Source organism: Plodia interpunctella, chromosome 13, assembly GCF_027563975.2.
Source record: "Plodia interpunctella isolate USDA-ARS_2022_Savannah chromosome 13, ilPloInte3.2, whole genome shotgun sequence".
Lineage (NCBI taxonomy): Eukaryota > Metazoa > Arthropoda > Insecta > Lepidoptera > Pyralidae > Plodia > Plodia interpunctella.
The window spans coordinates 8,654,372-8,678,929 of NC_071306.1; the positions used below are offsets into that span (position 1 = coordinate 8,654,372).

A 24,558-nucleotide genomic window follows, 5' to 3' on the forward strand; every position below is an offset into this window, starting at 1 on the left:
TCATTGGTTCGCTGCGTCTCACTTCGAATCGATTCGATGGTGAGAAGTGAAATGCTAACCCGCACTAACCCCTCTGTTATATACTATCGACAAACAGTTCGCCAAACTTTGGTAGATTCAGCATACATTGCTGGTTCTCGTACTTATACAACGTTCGTCCATTCGCGTCGACATTCGAGTTCGACGTTATTCGTAGCCGATATTAAAATGTTATATATGTGTATCGTCTTTAGTAAGTTGTCACTTTTATCTATATGCATTTGCAAGATGTGTGTATGTACTGTAGTATGACTCACGCATCATTGTCTGCAATTGCACTTCACAGACTGCCTTGTAGTGTGCGACACGGTTACGGATGACCACTCACTGTAAAATTGATCAAGTCAACGCGCTGGATATAAAATGCCAATACTGTATTGAGTATAATTCTTATATTCGATTCGATTTGTATAAATAGTGTAGTTCAAATACAATTTGCAATACAAATTCTCCACTAGTACTGCTGACTTGAGGTTCATGAAGGGTAACTTAGTGTGCACAGTACAGACAACCTGAATAATTTACTTATTTAAAACTTTGTAAAATAATGTAGGTAATTGCATCAAATAAATCTCCATGGTCCAGGCCAACCACAGCTCCGGCCGGCCTATATGTATGGGATCTGTCAGTCAAACAATACTATCCTAAAAATCAGTACAAAATATAATCAAAACGATCCAATCCCTAGTTGATGTCGCAAGATAAAACAACAGACTACACACGATAGAAAAACATAGCCCACTCATTGCATCCAACATCAAAGTAAAAACGGGTCGTCGTCGGAGCGCTAGCGGCGCGGAGTCAGTATAGGCATACCGCCCGGGCGGGTGCCACACGACCGGAGTCTGCGCACGCGCCGCGTTCAAAATAATTTCAGTGAAATAAACACGCATTCGCCAACGCCGTACCATGCGAGCGCACGATTCTGGTAAGCACACTAATTGACACCAATCAAGCATTAGTAATAATGCACCATATATATATATTTAGGTATATATTCTATATTTAGATAATTAGGCAAAAGTATTTTCGTACGGCTGCATCGGGGGGAGCACGCTAACCGTATTTTCCCGCGTGAAAATTAATGTGAACATAATCCAATCGATTTTGTTTGCGTGCGATCATGTAACTGGGGTTTTCGCTGGTTGAAATAAGCAATTGGAAAGTGCAGACTGCAATGTTTGGGGGAAGTGCCCAAACGACGATTTCTACTCATTACCGGCGAGATAAAAAATAGATTTTCTTGTGTGCGATCTGTTCTGTATAGTCGCGCGCTCTGATGGCCTAAATTCCGACAATTTATACTGCGCCGTACCGTCTCGTATGGATCTCGGACATCTACATGGGTATTCAACTCAATCGAGCCAGTATAGCTATAGACAACTGCGGAAAACTTTGAAGACAGTCGATAGAAAATGTTTTTGCCGCAAACCGACGACGAATGCGACATTTTTATTTTTTCTTTTATTAAACTATTTTTTTTCTGTAAAGTTTGTCATCACTACTTTCTTCATCTTACATAACTCAACATCAACAATCATAATCTGCTACTTCACCACAAGTCTCAAACACCTTCCTTCTCAAGCTGGAAAACTTTTTATCTCTATACCTATATTATATGCTGTAGGTGTGTCTTTACCAGGACATATTTTTGTATAAAACCTTTCACACAAATCTAGTAATAAATTACCTAACTATCTAAAGCAATCACAGATCAAAGCAACCATGAAATTGCTTTGATCTAACCGGGTATCATCTAATCTAGGCCTAATATCCCTACAATTAAAAAAACTTTGGAACTAAAGAAATGGCCTGTGTCTATATTAACATGTTATGTCATGTCCTATAAACTTATAGTAGAATCACGTCTCTATATCATACGGGGTAGACAGAACAAAGAGTGACAAATTCTAAAACCACTTGGGATAGCGGATAGCGGGCTTATTGGAATGGATATAGGAATTAGCAAGTGACAAGTTGCTAGACCCATCGCCTATGAGTCGAGTCTGTGTAGAATCTGATTGACTATTATAAGCTGGCACGTTCTACAAAATTTCAATTTTTTTCTTCAGTAATTTTCCCCTCATCTCCCCAATTCCTCCAAACATAACGGCAGAAGCAAAAACTGATGTTTAAGCTTCTTTGCTATGAAGATAAGATTTCTACATAACTCAGAAAATGTATGCGAGTGTGGCGTCATTTCCAAACTTTCAACCCCTGTGGCCTATCACGTTGCTTTCAAAACGACCTGATGGCAGCCACTGATGGTGAGGCTTTAAAAATGGTAGAACACTTCTTAGGGTAATCGATCAAATTCACATAATGGATCGATTAAAATAATACAGGTTTGGAATGGCATCGAAACACCAAGAATTTAGATGTAAAGAAAACACTCTTAATAAATATAAATAAATATATTAGGAGAAATCACACAGATTGAGCTAGCCCCAAAGTAAGTTCGAGACTTGTATTATGGGATACTAACTCAACGATACTATATTTTATAAAAAATACATATATAGATAAACATCCAAGATCCGGGCCAATTAGAAAAAGATCATTTTCCATCATGACCCGACCAGGGATCAAACCCGGGACCTCTCGGGTCAGAGGCAAGCACTTTACCACTGCGCCACCGAGGTCGACGAATCTCTTATATCTCTTCAAATTTAAATTTACAAAGTTATCGTGGACTTGTTTTTTCCACCATATAATTCAGCATTACTGTCGTAATACCAGATTTTACTGAAATATTTGGCACGCATGATAGATCGTAACATTTTAACAGTGGATGACGCTAGTTTCCGGAAATGCCTAGCTATAACAATAAATATACACGTTTGGGTGGGATTTTTGTATTGTGATTGTAGGTTAGGTTAGAATTGTATGGATAAACTAGGAGCCTGTACTAGAGCTTGCTCTCAGTATTATATATTTTGATCTTCCGTTTTATTACGATTAAACTATTTCGTGGATAGAATGAAATAAAACATGAAGACATAAATGGTACAATTTAACACAAGAACCCTGGTCCTGGCACGTAAAGTTTGTCATCAAATACTTATTTACCTATATTATATTCATTTTGGTAGGTAGTAAAGATTTACATCAAATATATACCTACTTAACAACTAACTTTTTGCTCTCGCCGTTTCTACAGCAGTTTACCAATGATAGTTAAACTCTTCTTCAATAGTATTTAGAATACGTCTTCAAATTTTATGATAATACTTAGTGCTTGTTGAATTACTGTCACTTTTATTATAAAAGTTAGCTATAAAACAAAAATATTCAGCGATGCGTTTTGAAAACTTAAAATAAGTAGTAATAACTTTCACTGACTTCCCGCCAAAATATGTAACGTTAATTAGTGTTTGCTTAATTTTAATTAGTTAATTGCAATACACATAAAGCGGCAGGATACCTACTATTTTGAACGAGGTTTTGATTTTGCCTTTTATTTATTTACTTTATACTCTTTGAAAGGCGTCCTGTAGTGTAGACCATAATGTCTTCATCTGCTTTTTTCCTTTTAATGTTGCAATTACAATAAAAGATTAAAATTTTCCGTAAATTTTGCAACTTGCCACTTTTGAGTGTAACACAGAATCTATTACTAGTACCTAGTTGTTTTTTGGCAGAATGAAAAGGGCAGGTTAATAGAAGTTAAATAGAAAATAGTTGGATTCATTTTGATATAGGTAGGTACCTACATATATCTACAACACAACTATATGTCTCTAATAAGTGCTGGCTTGATGTCGTCAAAGACGATAAGAATGCTAATGGCCTGACAACTAAACATGCGAAAAACTGTGCGCTCCACTTGAGAAAAAAAAATTAGGATAGTAGACCTTTCTTCAGTCGTATTCGTCATGGCTCGGGGTCGTGATCGTTACGTGGAATGAAACACACACAATGATTTTCTTGGCACTATTAATGGAATGGTTTGCTTATCAACCAGAGGTCAGGTTTCACGATGTCTTCCTTCACCAGATGCAAGTGGTGGACGATGAAAACTACTATACATTACATAGTCAGGTTGGTATACAAACTCAGTGGCACGAGTGGGATCGAACCTGCGACCGCGGTTCACAGGCTTGGTCTTGACCATTACACCGCCACCGCTTCAAGAGCCCGAAATTGCTATCGACAAAGACAAAAATATTATTAGTTTAAAAACCGACTGCGCCAGTTTCGTACGCTCCATCACATCACAATGTTATTGTAGTTTTCGCGTTAGGTAATGAGAGCCGAGGCACGATGGACGGCGCAGGCGCAGGCTATTGAGCCGGGTCACTCACCCCGATCCGTCCGACAGACAGACAACAGTAATACCTATCAGATTTACCAACGTGCTGCCGATGGTTTTTAATGATAAAGTTTCGGTTATTTTGTTGGACTGTGCTGGTCAGTAAACTAAAAGCGTAAAAGAGTTTGTTGTAAAAAGTCCGGGTCTGTTACCTACTTAAGAACAAAAGACTGGTTCTGAAGAAAAAATGAAATAAATGGTCCTTCGCCCAAGATTCATCCGACGCCGAAGGACCATATCTCTTTGCGTAATCCTCATAAGAGCATAGGTCTAGATTTATGAAAATTACCAATCTTTAAGTCACTTTAAGCAAACAGCCTTACGAGTATGCGAAAATAACTTCAGATTCTTAGAAAATATGTTACAAATGACCTGTCACATTTTCCATTCTACAATATCTTGGTATATTATGTCTGTCTGCCATCTCTTTCTGTTGCACATCACATGTTCATTTGAATGTTAATTTCAGTTTTCCATGGTGTTGTCAACACTTTGGTATTTCCTCGTACTGACTTAGGTACATTCTCAATTAACTCCAAGTGCAATATGGCATGCTTTGTCACCAACAAGCATTTATTACGTTATTGATTGTTGAGTAGCAATAGTTGCAGTGTAAATTAATTTTATCAGTTTTGGAAGTGTCGTTTGATTGGTAAAGATCACGGATCACGTTGCGTCGACGGCCATTGTGTGGGTCGCAAAAAAGGCGCGACTTGGGCACGGCTGGCGGCCATGATGGCTCAATGCACCGGTATATATACGCGCTAATATTTCTTTCTAGTATTCACCATTCATCTGTTGTGTTATGAATCTGTTATGAATGTTAGCCACATTTCGATATTCGAATTTTCTTTCGGATTTATAGGTTTTTAAATATGTGTGGAATAAATGTTTGTGAATTGAATTTTCTTCATAAATACAAAAATTAGACACTAAGTAACATAATATATATATATATATATATATATTTGAACCATGAATTAACAGCGAGCAATTACTTTTTATCCGTTTGAATGAGCGATCTTCGACTTCTCTTAAATGTTTTTTTGCACAACGGTACAATGCCAAGCAGTTTTTGTTAAACAACCAGTGAATCACCATTCCCACCACTATTAGCTCAAGTTGACTCTTAAGACTCTTAAAAACATGCATTCTTACATGTGCTTCTATTAGCAAAGGCGAGTTTATTACCAAACGACCGAATGTTGATTCTAATCCCTTTGGCTGTCCTCCAATTCCTGCATATTGGCTGTGTCCCTTAGTCGCCTCGTGCGACATCCACAGGAGGATCCATCATCTGTAGTCCCCCGTGACCCACTGCCAACCATCTCTGCCAACCATCTCTGTTCTGGGCCATTTGTTGCCATATCAATTTCCTTTACATCGACGACATCTAGCTGCCGGTTGTCCAGAGGATTTGGAGTAGTCTTAGTCCAGGGCGGAACCACACGGCCAGTTTAGACCATGGACAGCGATAAATCTTTCATAGTTTGCAGGTGGATAATTGACTAACTAGAGTCAGTCGATGTAGTGTATCATTAAGGTAATTAATAATTTTTACTGGGTTTATTTTCTCAGACTGGGTTTGATTAAATGCCCTCCTCAGACATTCTAATTGGTCTATTGGTACCAGCAGTGGGTGGAAACCCTGACAGTTCTATTAAGGACCCTTTCACATTGTAGGTGTCAGAATGTTTATGCATATCCATGAACAAGAATACAAATGCAATATGTGAGTGTTTTACCAGTGAATGAACAGAAAGTGTTTAACGTCTAGAATTGTATGATTTATCGCACCTTAAATTTTGCTATTAATAAGTGGACAAATCGCACAAGAATTCGAGAAAATTATAAGAGTGGTAGAAGTTTGAAGACTTTGAAGTTAAACAGAATAGTAATTAGTTCAAATGGAGATATTTTATGAAAAATAAATAGGTCAACATAGGTATTACACATTTGAACAACATCCACTTCTGTTCCGCATGATTCACATGGAACCTCGTCCGCTTGCTTGGCATATATTTAATTTTGAATTTAAACAAATTCGTGACTTGACTGCCAATTAGGAAAACTCTGGGCTTTAAAAAAAATATGCTCATATCTACATTACTTGAGTTGAGGATTATTTAAATTTTACATTGTATGGTAGATAAGTGTTGTTGGTCGTCTCATGTAGGCAAGTCTTGCTCTGCTTATCCAAAGACACTCTGAAAGACCTGAAACCCTTGAATGGAAGACAATCATGGAGACCTTGGTTAATATCTTTTGTCCCTTATCTTGTACCCGCATTTTCAACGCCTATCTTGTCGCTTCGTATGAGGTAGGGCGGGTTATATAGGTATGTTCTATCTTATTTGGATAAAATAGCTTTTTTATTTGTCTTCGTCTGGTAGGTGTAGGTGCCGCCTTAGTCAACCCATATATTACGATTTAGGTCGATATGCCAAATGATTACAGAGTACGTATAGTGAAAAGCTCATCAATCTAGCGAAATTAATTGCAAATGTGGCGCTAACGACAAAGAGATCCTTACAGTGCATACAGAGTGTCTCGACATGGTGTTTTGTGTATCTTTCCAACTTCTTTGTACCACTTGTCAGGAACCAGATGAATGGAGACTGGGCTGGAAGTCAGATCTGTGAATCTGACTTACAATCATTGGTAATCTAGCAGAAGGAAAACAAAAGCATTGTGCCCAGCGTCCTAGAACATAGTCTTATGTCATGTTAATATGTACACAGATGTACGGGCCATACATAACATTGTGGCTGCTCGAAAATTGCCTCTATGTTAGAGTAATAAAGTTCAAATTGCAAAAATTAAGAAATTTAAATATTCAATGCGTGCGTGTGTCTTACTCAAGTGTGCGTGAGAGCACACAACTAAACTGATGATGTCATACAGAAACGCCTACATTGATGTAAATTTCTATAAAACTAACGACTATGAATCATATTATTTATATATAAAGTCATGAAGGCCATCCTGATGAGAGAAGTTTAAAAAAATGTAATTTAGGAACTATAAATGTCATTTCACGATTTCTAATACAATAAAGTTTTCCTCGAAATAACAGTCGAACTAAGTAGGCAGTACAATTACGAGCAAAAACACAAAATATTTTGGTGTGGTAATTCTCAAAATTGTAATAAAGAATTTGAAGCATATTACGTAAATAAGTACATATAACAAACTCATAAGGTCCTATATCTCAGCTAGTGTTAGGATTTCTGACTCAGAATTAAAACATAGGCAAGGTGATACAATTTCAGTGGTCTCTTTTCCAGGTCCTTGGGACATACTGGTATTCAGATATACCATGTCACTGTGGGTCTTAGCAGATCATTAGCAGAAAATAATTCAATTTGGCAAAGTATAATTTGAAGTTAATTACCTATAGAGGTTTACGTAAATAAATGAAAAGGGAAAAGGATAAAAGCGTTTGAAATCCTCGAATTAGTTTTACAGCAATCTTCGTATCAGTTTAGAAAGTGCATTACACCTCGCGTATGCTAAAATTTACGTATCTTGCATGTTTGCCGAAGTCTTATCGGACTTACAAGGTCGACGCACCTAATGGATGTTAATTATTCTGACAGACAGTATTCTAGTCATTTTAACCTAGTATGAGGGGCGTCATAATGATATTTCCTTAAATAAATCAGACCAAGTCAACACTACTTAGAAGTCTGTCTGAGAAAATGTCTGCGTCCTTTCTTTTTACTGTTTTTGACGAGGCTTCTATTGCATTTGTTTTTATTTTTTTATACTTTATTTTTTTACGAAAACGGTATGAAATAGTTTATGATTAGAATTTTTGGAAATATCATTCACTAACCGAACCGAACCTTTTTTTAATTTTAATTTCAGAAATGGGTCTAGGAATATAGAATGCTCTAATTTCAGAGTTAAAAATCAGAGTCGAATAGGAGTAGTCTGTTGTATTTTCTGGTTCTTCATACCCGTACACTGCTTAGAATGCTTCACCCGTAGATTTTTTATTTTGGCCACAACAAACTAGGGCACTATAAAATTAGGCTGTTTTTTTTTTTATTTAACATTAAATTAGAATTTTCTCATTGTTTCAGAGAAATAAATACGAGAAAAGTGAACGAGTCTCGAGTGCAGAGCACGATCAAACGACAGACGGCGCACGACGAGAGAGCGGTGAGTCACCATCACTATAAACCTCATCACAACTATTATAATCACATGCTCTTATTGAATAATTTTCACCTATCATTGGGTAATTTGATGATACATTAGAATGTTAAGTAAAGCTGCTTTTTAAAATACAATTTAGGTACATTTTATAATTTCTCTGATTTTACAGTAGCCTAGGAAATATAAAAAGATCTTATTTGTCGAGAAAGAAGAAAAATAGTCTCGTACAAAGATGAAAAAATGCAGTAAAGCATAATTTCCTAATTACAGCGAGCTTCATTCATTCAAAATTCAAGAACATCGTTCTTGTAGGAACAGTATAGTTTCCGTCTCTCAATTTTTTCAGTAATCGTTTTGACCTTCCGTACGTACGTCACCAATCTGGCTCTCCTTTATTTGGTCTCTCTTGGCTTTCCTTCTTCTATGTTCGCTTCTATTTTGCTTTTTGATCAGATTAACATGTCGCGCATGGTGGACAGACATAACGTTTAATCTTTCTTCGTTTACAAGGTCTAATACTTCTGCATTTGTCTTCTTTTCAGCCCAGAGACCTCCAAGTTGATTAAAATCCTTGCATGTCGGAAGTTCTTTCCAAAATTCTTACTTATGTCTTGAAATGTAAAAATACTTAGTTGGAAGAAACACATTTTTTTGTTGATGTTACAATATCGAATCGGAATAGTATCAAACTGACTGGAATCGTTAAAAATAATGTTTTGTAGCGTTTCGTAAGGCTGATGGCACACAGCCAAATGATTTTGAATTCCTAAAACGGATCCGGTTTACCTAAACTAATGTTCTTCAAAAATTTTTTTGTTTTGTAAGTAAAACTTTTTGACGTTAGATTGTTTTGTAATTTTGCCGGTGTAAAAACAAATTGTGTTTGTATTTCTACTGTCTAAAATTTGAAGATTGCAAGGTATTGCAATACCCACCTAATTTAAATTCTAAATTCAATGAAATGTTTTAAGTATGTCAATTTCAAAGTCTTAGGTACTAACTATGTACTAATTCTTAGGTATTTATCACAGATATTGGAACATTACATATGGTATTTGTAAGGGTTAGTTACGAATGTTCTAAGCTACTTACTTACAGAAAATCGACTTTAAATCGATGTTTACAATGTGTTTGTACGTTGTGTTTTTGATTACAATTATTAGTTTACGCTTATGTTATAATTATTCGTTACAAACAAAAAAAGAAAGAAACAAAATTGCAAATAGGTATTTTCTCTTTGTAGTATGTATTAATTATGAACCTTATTTATTATTTTGTTACAGATTGGGTTCAAAGAGCCTCTACGACGAAACGATTCGAGACTGGCGCTGAAGGAGCTTGATTCCTAAGCCCCTCGAAAAACTGTAAATCGCTCGGTGGCTGTCAGGCACTATAAAAAATCCTGCACTGCTCTTGTACAATATTCGTATTAAAAAAAAAACGAAAACTTCGAAAAATTACGCCCTCTATCAGTGGCCACGACAGAAGGGTTTTGTACATAATAACATTTTATATATGCATATATAAATTGGTGAAGAGAGATCTCTTGTGACGTCACAATAAATATTGTGATTATTATTTAATAACTATTTTAAATAGCTTTGTTTACACGCATTTTAAGTATATTGCCCGTTTTATATAAGTTTTATATTTATTTAAATAATTACGTACATATTTCAAAGGTGTACATATAAATTTGAAAGAAAATTTGTAAATTTAGGTAACTTTAATACTAGTCATTCATCTAGTGTATTTATTTTGTTAATACAGACTTATTTAAAATTAATAACTTTCATTGCAAAAAGAACGTAAATTGCCAGAGCGCACTAATTACCAAAGAGTAATTTTATCGTGATAACATATATCTGGCTGAAAAAGAATAAATAATTTTCAAATTAAAAATAACTAAATATCAATATCCGGTGCAAGAATAGACAATTTGGTCATCCATAAGCTCACCATAAACAAAAAGAAGTTAGAGAGGGAACTGTATCGATACATCGCTATCAAGATGCAGACTCAAATGGGAGTTGGTAACGAAATACAAAGGAGCTACAGAATGCAGGACTTCGCATCGCCTGGCGTCATCATGCGGGAACGCAGTTTCATTCGGCCGCAGTCGCACCTCAATATGCACCATCATAACCAGGTAGGTCATCATTAAGTTTAATATACTGGTAACGCTTATGCATAACCCAAAATTGATTAAATCCTTTTTCCGTTCTTGGATTGGAGCAAAAACGGATCACGAACACTCTAAACTTTAAAATCTAATTAATCTAGGATTTGGAACCTATTGGTAAAGTTGATAAGCAGGCAACCGCTTACCAGCTTTACCAATAGGTTTCAGCAGCAGTTCTGCAGCAGTTTCAAATATTAAAAATATGTCAATTTTAATTACGTAGGTAGATAAGTATCGATTGGGTAAATATCTAATTAAAATATAAGTACTGAATATGTATAAAATACGATTGTAACAGATATCTGCGTAGGCGAACTACAATCTATAGCACCCACGCTACGTCTACACGTGAGTCGACGATACAGCCTTGCTCGATTTCGAAATTGTAATGCTTTGTTTATAATTAAGGATATTAGGCTAAATGGATTATTCAATCCTGAATAAAGTGAGTCTGAATAAAATAGAGCTTCAGTTAATTTATTATTACATTTATAATAAATTTAAGTATTAATAAAATTAATTAAGTATATTATACAATTTTATTTAATAATACATAGTGCATTTACGCACTGTTCAAATAACCCATTTTGCAAAAGATAGTTAAACTTTGGTAGTATGTATTTAAGTACGATTTGTAGTACTTAGAAATCACATTCATCTTGGTATCCTAAACAGAATGACAGCTGCCATTATTTAAATAACCTTGGTATTATGTACCTAGAATTACGCACTAGCTCAGCCTGGCCCAGTCAACAAGTCATAGCCTAACTTAATGTTACATCATCTCTGTTAATAAAGTGCACACACCTAGGTTTTCAGCTTAATGTTTAGCAACTCAATTTTGAGAACAATTGAGAAATCATTGAAAATAATGTTGCTGGCATAATAAACTAACAGACATTATTCATGAATCGAAAAGTTTTATATTAGGCGATGATGTGTAGACTTCAACTACATTCACTGAAGAAAAACTGCTGAAAATAAATCGTGACAATCCATCTGCTTGAATGTTGCATAACTCACTAAAATGTTCATTCACAAACAAAAACTGACAGTAATCTGATACTTGTTTCAGTTTCCAAACAATGGGAAACGGCGGAGTATGATTCTTACCAACGCTAAAGGAAAGCCCACGCTGGAGATATATAGACCCCCAGGTCAGATTAACTATATTTTTATTATTACTAATCGATTCATTTTCATCGATTAAATTGGAATAGATTATCTGTGATGCATGTGGAAGTGTTTGGTTGGCAAGCGTCACAGCGAAATGTGGCGCCAAAATTAAAAATAAACAAAACTTCATATTTGGAACGCGTCAACAGTCTCATGTTTGTTGCGACGCGTTGCGTTTGTCCATGGTGTGGCAATTTTTCTTTGTTTTTATTCGATGTGATTAGTGATTTATACCCCGAGTAATATGTCGAGATGCATCGTGAAACAATCTTTAAGTCAGCCGGTGGCTGTGGCGCCGCCAGTGACGCCGGTGGCTCAGGTTTCGGTGTCTGTTTCCCCTGCGTCCGTGACTCCTGTACCGGTGTCTTTAGTAGAAAAGGCCGTGGCACCAGTATCTGTACTCGAAACGGCCGTGACGACAGCCCAGCCAGTCACTGAAGCTTCAGGTTCGTTTTGATTTATGGGAATAAGGTCTTTAGTGAATTTGCTTTATGTACCACTTGTAAAATGGTTGTATAAAAACTTGCAGTATGTACCTAAACAACCATTTTACTTTATAGTTATTAGAATTATTTTAAAGAAAGAATTAAATCTTTAAATTAAAAAAAACGATTATGGCCACTCCAAAATATTTTTAATCAAGTCTAATCTAGTTTTAATTCAGGTTTTACAATAAAATAAATTATTTCATTATAGAATAGTTTTCAGGCCGCGAAAGTCCTCCATTTAAGCGTAACGGCTGCCTCACGCGAAATGCTAGCTCTATCATTACAAATATACGGCTGAAATGTATTTGAATAGTTACAGCATTCAGCTTAATAGACGTAAAATTTATTTGAATGGTTTTGGCTATTTATGTATGTGAGCGGGGTTAATTTTTTTCTTTTTTGTTAATCAATGGGTTTCAGCGGTCCCTTATTAGGCAATTAAATTACAATGACTGTATAATTTTCCGAACATAAGAAACAACAGTTAAAATTTGAATAATTAAATAGTGCTTCCAAGAAATCTATACTTAAAAATTTCAAACTTTTTATCTCTTAGTCAACACATAACGCTACTGGCCTACCACGAATAATAAAATACGTGGTTTCCTAGTTACAGTCTCAGTCTATCAAGAAAGTGAATATAACTGATTTTAAACGATTATATATTTTTTGCCATTGCAATAGGTACCTGCATGATTGGTTGATATGTAGTTTTGCCAATCAACAGGAAACAGCCTAATTTATTCTCATTGGCTATAGCTAAAGTTTCCTATTTGTAAGTTTGATATTTGTGTACTGTCAAATGTATAATAAAACTTATAAACAATTTGGCCAGCCGATCGGATTCATTATGGAAAGTCGAAAATTGGATATTTTTTTCATAATATTTTTTTAAAGTTAAGTATACCTAGTTTGTATTCCATGTCATGAGAATTTAAATTCATAAATAGGAGCTAGCGTCAATCTGTCACTGGCAAAGAAAATGATTCAGTTATGCCCATTGATGATTTCCTCTTTCAAAAAGACTTGGTTCTTCATTTCGGAATTACTTCTTCGACTGGCATTGCATGATTTATTAAGTGCAGATTTGTTTACCTCGTGACACGAATTCAAGTCTATTCTTGACAGTTTTGGTAGGGATATTGTGGTTATATGATGTATTGACAGATTTGCAGAGCATTACATCGAAGAATGCCAAAGACAGTATGCCATAGACAAATTTACAAGCATACTAACCCCACATTGTCACAGCACTTTCCTACTAACCCACTCTGTCCTCCTCTTCTCTTGACGCCCCTGTTGACCGCCAGGTGTCCGCACAGAAGGCGTGTCGGCGACCACAGCGACCGCGACGACCACTGCGGCCGGGAATACCACTGCGTCAAACAAGCTGAATGTACACGCCAAGGAGTTCACTATGGCCAAGCCAGTCGATCTTCATAATAGGTGAGTCCGTTTGATTACTAAGCTTATATCTTATAGATATATATATTTTTTTACCCGACTGCAAAGGAAGGGTATTGTTTTTCGCGCGTATTCTCGTATGTATATTGTATGTATGTAATATTCTTTATTATTTCATATCTCGAAAACCGCTGACAGATTTACATAATTAAGGTGTCGTTAAATACATCTTATCTGCCCGAGTGTTTAGATAGGTGACGTCAAAAAAAACCATGGCGGCTGTGCAGTGCAATGCCATTGGACTTGGTGAAAAAAAAATTTTTTTCTAATACTCACAATATGGGTATCAAAGGGCTCAACACAAAGATACTTAAGCAGGCCGATGTTTTTTTTTTTAAATTTTTGCTTTGTATACGTATTTAGCTCACAAATGTCTTATCACCCTAATTTCCCCTAATTTCCTCTATTCAATCGTTGAGGTGTAGTGATGAGAATGTAATTGACTTTAAATGCTACAAAAATTTTGCAACATTGTAGATGACAATGTTGCAAAATTTTTGTTTTGACAGGTATTCTTAGATATTTATATTTTGATAGTTTGATAATCTAGCTGTTGGTATTCTTAGATATTTATATTTTGATAGTTTGATAATCTAGCTGTTGGTATTCTTAGATAATTATATTTTGATAGTTTGATAATCTAGCTGTTGCACGCAGCTTCGCCCGCGGTAGCATGTGCTATGTTTGACCTCGGGTCATTAACCAAATAACAATCTATTACCTACTTCAAATTTCATGAAATTTGGTGAAAGCGTAACAGACTTTCGCATTTATAATATTAATATGGATAATATAACTGAAACACTGAAGTGAGTTTTTTTTATATAAAAACTTACTATACTTATAATAATATATTGGTTACGCTTTCCCGCGGTTTTCGCCTGTTTGAATGAAGTGTATTGTCAATCATTTTATTATTATAATGACTAAATAAGGAAAATATAATAATAATTAATCCTACGGTTAAAATCAAGAAGAGAGGAGAAATTTATGTTTTCATAGGTACGAAACATAATATAGCTATAGTCTTTTGGTGTGCACCTGCTACTCGAATTTAAAAGACTGAAGTTTGCCACAAACTAGACGTAGCTAGGCAAGAAACTGGCAGTTGTGAATGATGTGATGTAATCTCAATGAGTTATGGCCAGACTCGTCATTCATTACATGGCAATCACTGGGAGCACTAGCTAGTGATTGGAAATCTTCCAGCCTTGACTTTGTATCGAAGACAATCGAATTAGCATCAACAATAACATATGCAGTGTTGCTCCTCTGTTTTGCGCGTTTTGAATCTTGATGTTGGTTTATGTTGACTGTTAATTAGATTAACTATTTTCGCTTTAAATATTTTTTAAATCCCGTCCCGACCTTGTGGTGAAGTTTGTTTCTCATCAACAACATTACTACTAATGTTACTGCAATCGACGTCGTTGGCTTTCGTCCAATAATGGCAAAACGAAAATCGCGATGGTGATGCGCGAACGGTGATGCTTCCGTCGCGTAGGTAGGAAGTCGTGGAGTAGTATCAATCGTACACTTTTTGTTATCACTTTGTTCTTGGCACCGGTGACGCGCAGACGCCCGCGCAGGCCTAAACGGGCGGACATACGCGAAGCCCCCGCAGTCCGCGCGCGCACCGGGACACGCGCGGAGTCCTGCCGACTCGACGCACTTCGAATAAACATTGCGAATTGCGAACGCTATCGAACGAAACTAACTTTACTAAGGTTTGAAGACAACGGTGCCGCCTGAGTGATCTCCCAGACACGAATTCGTTCAGTTCTCTCACCCGTATGTTGCCGGAATCTGGGTTCTATTAATAAGTCCCGATGCTATGAGAGAAATGAAGCGTAATTTGTCGGCAACATTGCCAAGTTTGCACTGGGATTTAAGACACGCTCTGTGAGATTGTGATAAATTTTATTGTGGGCCGAATAAACACTAGCGATATTATCTGAACACAATAAAACTGTGAGATGACAACTGTGATAGCGCTTTAGTAGAGACCTAGTGATTTCTAGTCTGAGCTGATTGATTGTGCTTCGAAAATGGTTCGAGGGAGGTACTCCACTTCTGATATGTAAGTGGATATATAAAATCACCTAATAATAAAGACGCAGATACACATACGTATGTTGACAATTCTGCGAAAAATTACAATACAATCTACATAGCATCCATTTTTAAGATGAGCTTAATGCGAGCAATCACATACTTGTTGACATGCTTTCTAAGGGCCCATCACGCACGACCTTATTCCACTACTAATTTTATCCATCCATCACCACGTGGCCGTGTTTAATGAAGTGGTAAACATACCTACGTAATTACTTGGTTCCGCTACGTCGCACTCGTCTACATCATCAACGTAGTTGCTATCTTCTAATTTAAATACATAAATGTAGTACAATTTATTTGCCAACACTCTGATAGCATCTAAAAGATTTTCATGAAACTAATCTACATAAGGATTGTTATTGTATTGTCAATGACTGTGCGACATGAGGAGTCCGTATTGTCACTGGTGTTTTGGCTCTACCAAGGTCATGCTGTGAAGTTTAACATCATTCATTTAAAACTATGACTTCATTTGTTGAAGTTAATATTTCCACAAATTTCTGGCATAGCGTTGGAAGCTGAATCATGTGACATAAACAAATAGGAGTGTATGTCTCGTTTCTCAGCTCGTTTGTGTTTATTATGTTTAGTTTCCTTCCAGTCTGTATAGAAGTCTTATGAATGTAGAAAATCTCTTTGTTCTGCAGAATGACGTGCTTTTGACCTTCAGGTCATCTTCAAGAAATAACAACTTTAAGCTTGTATTGCACGTCTAGATTCATATTTAAATTTACTGTTTGTCTGATCCATTGATGAATCATCATGCATTCATACAAAATCATACAAATTATATTAGAATAGTCATCTGAATGAAATTTAAGAAATATCCCAACATTTATTACCTCATTCGAACCGATGCGAATATTTAAATATAGGTATGTAATTACAAATAGCATTTTGCTTATAACACAGCATTGAGTTTTCATGCTGTGGTAATAACCGCTAAATTTAACGTATTTAATAGTTATACTATTCAGACTCTGCAATTTAATAGACGATGAGTCAGGAGGGCTTTCAGGGACAGCGTTGTTTGAAACTTGATCAACAATTGCAGCTCAAATAGGTACATGTGAGCGAGTTTTAAGTAGTACTCACTATACACCTTATCATTTTGTATAAAGTCGAATAAGTTCTATTTTATTTACCTAACTATAAGTAGTTATTTTTAAATTATACAATTTTTAAAACTTTGTATCTATGGCAGAATAGGTGTGATTTTTTACCGAAAGGGTTGTTTTTTGAGATTCTACTTCTGCCTATTAGAAATAGAAATATATTTATTTATAGCATACACAATAATACATACAATTACACAAAATAGTCATGTCATTCTATAACATTTTTTCTAAATATTCTTTGTAGGTAGCATACTTATTTTTAACCATAATACCATAGATATTTTTGTTGTCTTGTAATTTTCAGTGACATGTTGCTTGATTGGCGTCCAACATGAAATGACGACACGTTCTTTCATCTTCCGATTTCTGTACAGTTTCAGTGACTGCTCCAACCATTTGAGATTGTTTGTGCATCACATCAATGGCGTGGGTGGCACTAAAGTCTGGTGAACCCAAACCTCCACTCCCAGCTTATTGTTCTCATGTTTTGCTTTATTTCTGGTACAAATGCTGCATTTTAGACATTATTTATTGTGAGTCAAAAAATCCGTCATTAGTTACTATTTTTTTAGAGAAATTTTAGGCGCTTCATTGACTTGCAATTCAGCCTAGGCTAGCTAGTTTTATTTTCTTCTCTTATTTGTTTATTTATAGGTATGTCTTGTGGTAGGCATTCGGCCTTAAGTCATTATACGTGTATTGTGTATTAAATAATAATTCGGGGACAAGATACAATTTATTCCCGATTCTAAAAGAGTGCATTCTAAATCGAAATGGCTACAAAACGCTTAGAGAATTGGCAGCGAATCGACATAGTAAAGTAAATCTGGCTTGATATAGCTTCCTGATTGACGGACCACATTAAACGTAATCTCAAAGTGGATATCTTGCAAGCCGATTTGCCGATCTGCATTAAGTATTGGATAGTATATCCAATGCAAAGTTTGTGTGTATAAAATAATGATGGGCGATCGAGATTAAAATAATCATTATTTATACTACTTAGTGTTGTAATAATATAAAACTAATTTAAGTACATTTATTGACAATGTTATGGCAGACAATTTAAAAAAGTCAAGCTTAATTAACTCAAAATTGCAAAGGCAACCAACAAAAAACTGAACCAGTCGCCACACCTTATTTAAAGTGAGTCACGATAATAACAGATTTGTAGTGTAGGTACACAGGATGATAGGACATGCCACTTGTTCCTAATTTCCAGCCACGTCACGTCAAGGACATTCTAGTCTAGTATCCTACAATGGTAGGAAAAACAAACTTTTCCTGGAAAAGATTTTGTATTTATTCATGGAATGTAGAAAAACCATACCAAACTTACAGGTTTTTGAGTATCGTCTAATTTAGTAAATCGATATTTTCTCACTTGCATATAAATATGCATTGTTCATGAATATAGTTATTGCAACTTACTTCGTTATTATTAAATTGTTTTATCTAATGGACAGGAACTTCGTCTTATGTTTTGTAAACATCACTTCTGCCTTCTCCACTACAACCCAATTTCCCACCCAAATGACATCTATTTTTATTCGATTAATCTAGCCTACATAATTGTAGTACCTGCTTCTGCAATTGTACCGTCATTTATTTTAAAATAGTTTTAATCTTTTTAAAATCTATATCAACATGTCTTCATTGATCGTTAACAGAAGAAAATACTTCCATTAAGTATATACCTTCTCTCTTTGCAAACATTGCACACGCCCGTAGCAACTCCTTAACTGGTCATACTATGTGTATAGCATGCAGACTAGCTACAATATAATATCAAATTCCTCAGCTTTAACTCTATGCAAAGGTATTAGAGGCGAATTTGCAATGAATTTGGATTTGTCAATATGTTTTTGAATGTACCTACTTGCCTAGTTAGTTAAAATTTATGACCGATGCGCACGCGAATATTGCGACGTGTCGCTATTGTATTTGAGTTTATGGACGATTTAATTATGTGGTCTCGATCATAGACACACTTTTATGCGTCAGTTGTAATATTGGCAATAACTTAAACATACTTAGCTATATCTCACTTATACTACAGGATTGTGTCTAGGTCTATAATACTTAAGAATAATGTAACATTGATATGTAGGTTTAATGCAACGTTCATATTTGTTTTCTGTGTTGGGAGGTAGGGAATCGTTATTAAATTATTTTTATTATCATACGGACGCATAATGACTCGCATGATGAGAAATTAAGTACCTGGATTACCCAAACTTGGTGATCCAATCCAAGATTCACACATAGTATGACATAATCGCTGTAAGCAATTTCTTCCATACCTTTTAGATACGTCCATCTTAGACAAATAATGATAGTTATAAAACATAACAATATGCTGACAAGCGAAATGGAACTAAGTGTTATTTCTATTATAATCACGTCATGTCCAACAGATTCTTGAGCTATGTATGTTTTCTTTACACATATTCAACAATTCAAATTAGTTCTGCTTGACTAATTGTTGCCACGAAACCATTTCTGACGTTCCAAATTTTATTAAGTTGTGCAATCTGTCGATCGCATGCATGTTTGATAAGATCAATTGCACTATTAATGAGGTTTAATAAACCATTACAGATTACTAGGAGTGACTTCTTGTAGCAAGCTTTAAGATAACACAGAAGAGTAGTATTGTTGGTAATGAAATTACCACAGGATCTTCTAAATCCGCTGTAACACTGCTACGTAAATTCTCCTATCCAACGATATAATCAATTTCAATTGCCTAGGGTACACAGGGACCGACCTATTTAATTTAGATCCTACAACTGTACGAATCTCAAAGTTGGTAATAGCTTTCGTCCCATTCCAGGTCGGCGATGGGTCTCGGGTACGCCAGTGTTGGCCTCCAACACTCGCGCTCGGCCGTGCTGCACGCCCAAGTACCGCCGCACTACCGGCCCGTGCTGCCTTCCACCGCTGTGCTCAGCTCGTGCGAGCCTGCACAGCATGCGGTTCGTACACTGTCTGATCTCTCATTCTTTTGCTTATAAACAATATTTTTTTCTTTGTTTACTCAGTCAAGTTTATCCGTTTTATTAAAAAACATGTTCATTCATTTCATTTTAAGAAAATTGTGGTTGTCTTTGAAGTAACTATTAGCCTTGTACGACATAGATTTTGCTTTCTCCAAAATTAGATCTGTCTCTACGGTAAGCCCTTCCTGGTTTTCATCTTCTAGCTTCTATTTTTTCTTGAATAAAGTTCTGAAATCGTCATGTTGATGTTTTGTCAGGTGACCAAACATCTATACACGTTTACATAAATTATAATCATAAAGTAATATTTTTTGTAACGGGAGAGGAACAGTATAAAATGATTGATAATGCATAGACATAAAGAAAGTATTTAATAGGTAGAGTATGTCTGCATGCAAGACAATTTTTTAGGTAAATCTTTGAAGCGGAGCTTTGCTTTCTTGAGAAGCGGTTGGCAAATTACATATTTTTCTTTTGTTACCATCGCAGACATAGAAGCAATATATCATACTACTCATACGTAACATCTTACAAATCATAAATAATAATTTTTACAGGGGCCCCGCGTGCATTTCAAACTACAGCCGCAGAACATGCCAGAGAAGAAGAAATCCCCTCCCTCTTCTCTGACCAATGGCAACGGGAAGAGCATTCGCCCGCAGGCTTTCACTCCTGGGTTGAAGCGGTCCAAGTCTTTGACCTCGGCGGACACATTGGCCAGTGGCATGGCAGCGTTGGGCCTGGCGGCAGATGCTGGCGATTTGGGCAACTTCCCGCCTGATATACAGGAGTGTATCGATAAAGCGCTTGAAGGCAAGCGATATTTTTTATCTTTTACTGTAGTTATCAAAACAAAGTAGGTAAATATGTATTTATTTGTTGTTCTCTGTACAATATCATTTATATAGAGTGCATATTCGTCGAATAACACATAAGCCCAGTGGATTCAGTTTTAATTTTTTTTGCTGTTATATTGCCCTCTCATATTGGACATTAATCAAAGTTGCACGGTCCATAATCCTTAACACATAACACAACAAACAATTGGCTCAATCAAACAATGTAAACAAATAGATCAGAAATTGAAAAATATCCCAGTGCCCATACGTCACACCAATTCGTATCAATTGCAGACCCGAACGCAGTATGCGCGCGGACGCTGATGGACGCAGTGGGCCACCTGGTTTCCCGCGCGGTGGAGTCCCCCCGCTACGCTCTGCCAGCGGCGAGGCGCTGTATCGCTGTGGTGGAGCGCGAGCAGACTGAGACCTTCCTGGAGTCTCTGCTGAACACTTGTCAGCAGTGGTACCATGACCGGGAGAAGGTACGAGGTTACGATTATTTTCATTCTTCTGGTTGGGAGCAATCTTCTGAATCTGTGGCAAAATGTTATACTGCTTAGAGTGAAATCTTCCAGAAGACACTGAAACCTTCCTGGCATCGACTTGTGGGAGGAAATTTTGAACAAAACTATTAGGAAAACTATGTAACTATAAACTATACGGAATTTGTGATCAAGAAGCAAACTTGTAATTTGCAATTTATTATCGAATCCACGGTGAAATCTGTCCAACGTGCTTTGCAAAGTTAATCGATGTTAATTTTGTCAGTCGATGACGGGAACATTCTTGACGATTACTAAATAATCGCCATAAATTAACTATATTTTGATTGAGAGCTGTTAACTAGAATTTACTTTATCTCTCATCTTGCTGCCGACAGACATGACAGATTTCCGCTTTTAATCCTAATCGGCTCATATGTTGAAATATTTCCAGTTGCTGGGCGCGCTAGTGGGCGGCGGTCGGCCGCGCCTGATGGCGTTCCTGTCGTTCCTGCTGGAGATGTACTGCCAGCTGCGGCGCCGCGCCATCCAGCGCCGCAGCGCCTCGGCGCAGCCCGGACAGGTGCTGCTCACGCTCATCTGCAAGTGCTGCGAGGACTGCATCCGGCAGCCCGTGCCTTCTGCCAGCGATGTAAGTCACTCATTACAACTAAGTTGAGTCTGCTTACATCTTAGAACCAAACAAAAAGTTGCAAAAATGATGGTATTACTAGATTATAATATCCGATTTGAGCTAGTTTCCAGTTTTATTTTCTTTACTCGTCATAAAGTGTAGCACTTGGTTGCGAATCCAGACGGAGAACCTGTTCTTCGTGCTGACGTACATCGGACGCGACCTGGAGTCGCAGCTGCCGGGCGAGCTGGAGCGGCTGCTGGCGGCAGTGCGGGACGCGTTCCTGAACACGAGCGCGGCGCCGTGCATCCGCCGCACGCTGCTGCAGCTCATCGAGCTCCACGCCTCGCGCTGGCAGCTGCCTGGCTGCGCCGTGCTCTATTACTACCCTTCCTCTAAGTAATATATATACCTTTCATTGGGCGACTTCACTCTTCAACGATTGTTACGGTTGAAGCGAATCTGAGATGTTCTCTTTAAAGGCGGATGTTTGGGAATGTTGACAGATTATCCTATTGTGTTGAATTGTGTTCCTCTTGTTCGACTCAATGAATCTAAAATTGGGTAAATATTAACTTTTAGTATGCAGTGCACATAACTTTTAGTGATCTATTCGTGGACCCCATATATTTTAAATCGTGCTTTGAGTAATTTCTGTCAACAAGAGTAGCAGTAATAGGTATACTTGGTCATCCTAAAAGGTGAGATTTGGAAGTAACTTAGGCGTTTAAAATATTAAAAAAATGTTTTTAATGCTTCTAGTATTCCTTACGGTATGTATAGAAACCTAGAAACCAGATGTTAATACTAATTCACCTAATTATCGTGGTAGAGTATGGTATGCTAAGTATTGCAGCATCATTTGTGATGTCATCTAGATATACTAATATTCATAAAATATGAAGAATATGCTTTTTTACACTATTATATTATATTACAGCAATAGCATGCTTTTGATAAGCCCAACACTATTTTAGTTTTGGAGATTTATGCATATAAGTGAGTTTAGGAATCTTATGTTGATATTCACTGATTATTGTATTTGGTTGAAACCGCAAATGAAGTCTATATTGATAATATTAGGAAGCTGTGAGGAAGGGTAGATAATATTGTGTTAGGTAGGTAAACAGTAAGTTAGAATTACTATACAAAGGTTGCAAGCATTTCTTATGTTTTCGTTTCGTTTGATAAACTATGATTAAACTTCATAGTATCGCGTTAGATGTACAGAGGTCATTATAATTGTCCTTAAACATTATAGGCATAAAGCTGCCATAAGCTCATTTAATTGTGCCTTGGATGATTTTTATTAGAGTAGATTTAATTTCATAATTTTCAAGTTTTCAAATTTAGGTCTGTCAAAAGACTTTTTTGTATAAACTTGAAAAAATGAAATGATCAGTAAATTAAGGTATTTGAAATTAGCTTAAGGTGGATTAAGTGGAAGCGAGATATGCCTTAAAAGTATTAAAAATGTACGTGTATCATATGTAGTTAGGACAAATTATCGATGTACATTACTGTACGAGCTTCGCATAGTATTTCGTGCATTGTATCCTTTGTCAAATTATCTAACTTTATTTTGCCATCTCTAGTAACTCCTAATGTTAGCTCGTGGTATTTGCTAGCAATGCCTCGTACTATTTTTGGTTTATCAACGCACCATTATATAGTTAATGTTATTGCACTCTGATATTGATATTAAGCAAATTATTTATTTTACCAGATAGACTATTAATTTTATCATATAGTTTTGGACTATTGCAATATTTTGTTATTGACTGAAGCTGCTTCTGAAATGAATGTTTCGATTATAATGCTTGTGATATTATAAATTTAAGTAATTAATGTATCTTCTGATATCTTCTTCTCTGTCCTAACCAAAGACTGTACCTACTGATGCGGAGATTTCAATTTAAATTATTAACAAAGAAAATAATATTCACTTGTTGGAGCTGGACCAAATGTCTTGTATTATTTCAAACTCTTTTTTCTAGAGATTGAAATGTATATTTCTCAGTTAATATTTTAAGTTCATTTAGTAATAGACTGTTGTGTGATCAATATATCATATTAAAAGCTTAATTATATAAATGTTAGTTAAATATTGTGGAGAAAGTTAAAAGACCATGAACTTTTCGTTATTATGCATTCGTAGTGTAAGGTAATGGTATGTTTTTAGAAAAATGTCAACAAAATAAAAAAAAAATGGTGCTAACAAAATATTGGTGTATTGTATATTATTTAATCGGATACGGGCAATAACTTAGTCTCGTTTCTGCTATTATTTTGTACCTACGTAAACCAATAAAATTATATAACTCGAAAGATTTTTTTTCATTCCTGGGGGCTTACCACCATCTCTTATCGCAAATCCGTACCATCGACGTAATTTTTTTTTTAGGTTCCTAAATTGAATTGAGTTGCAATCGTGAGTTGCAATTAGTTGGAATCGTTCTGTAAAAGTTGATGGTAGGCCTGCTGGCTTCACGTATTTCCGGGCTTCGATTACCATATGGTGTGCACTACTCTTAGCC

General features: G+C 36.2%; 1 protein-coding gene across 5 annotated transcripts; it reads left to right on the forward strand.

Annotated features, from left to right (window-relative positions):
- Positions 1-809: 809 nt before the first annotated feature.
- LOC128674607 (uncharacterized protein) lies at positions 810-24,349 on the forward strand. Of its 5 annotated transcripts, XM_053753297.1 has the most exons (11): positions 810-967; positions 8,440-8,518; positions 9,799-9,879; positions 10,286-10,664; positions 11,773-11,854; positions 13,672-13,807; positions 19,898-20,039; positions 20,621-20,876; positions 21,197-21,387; positions 21,842-22,039; positions 22,203-24,349. In XM_053753297.1, the coding sequence occupies exons 4-11, from the start codon at positions 10,527-10,529 to the stop codon at positions 22,422-22,424; spliced, it is 1,365 nt and encodes a 454-aa protein (XP_053609272.1). In that variant the 5' UTR covers positions 810-967; positions 8,440-8,518; positions 9,799-9,879; positions 10,286-10,526; the 3' UTR covers positions 22,425-24,349. The 5 variants fall into 5 exon arrangements, with proteins under 5 accessions (XP_053609272.1, XP_053609273.1, XP_053609275.1 ...); XM_053753298.1 differs by having other exon boundaries at positions 9,799-10,664; positions 13,684-13,807; XM_053753300.1 differs by having other exon boundaries at positions 9,799-10,664; positions 13,687-13,807.
- The last annotated feature ends 209 nt before the right edge of the window (positions 24,350-24,558 follow it).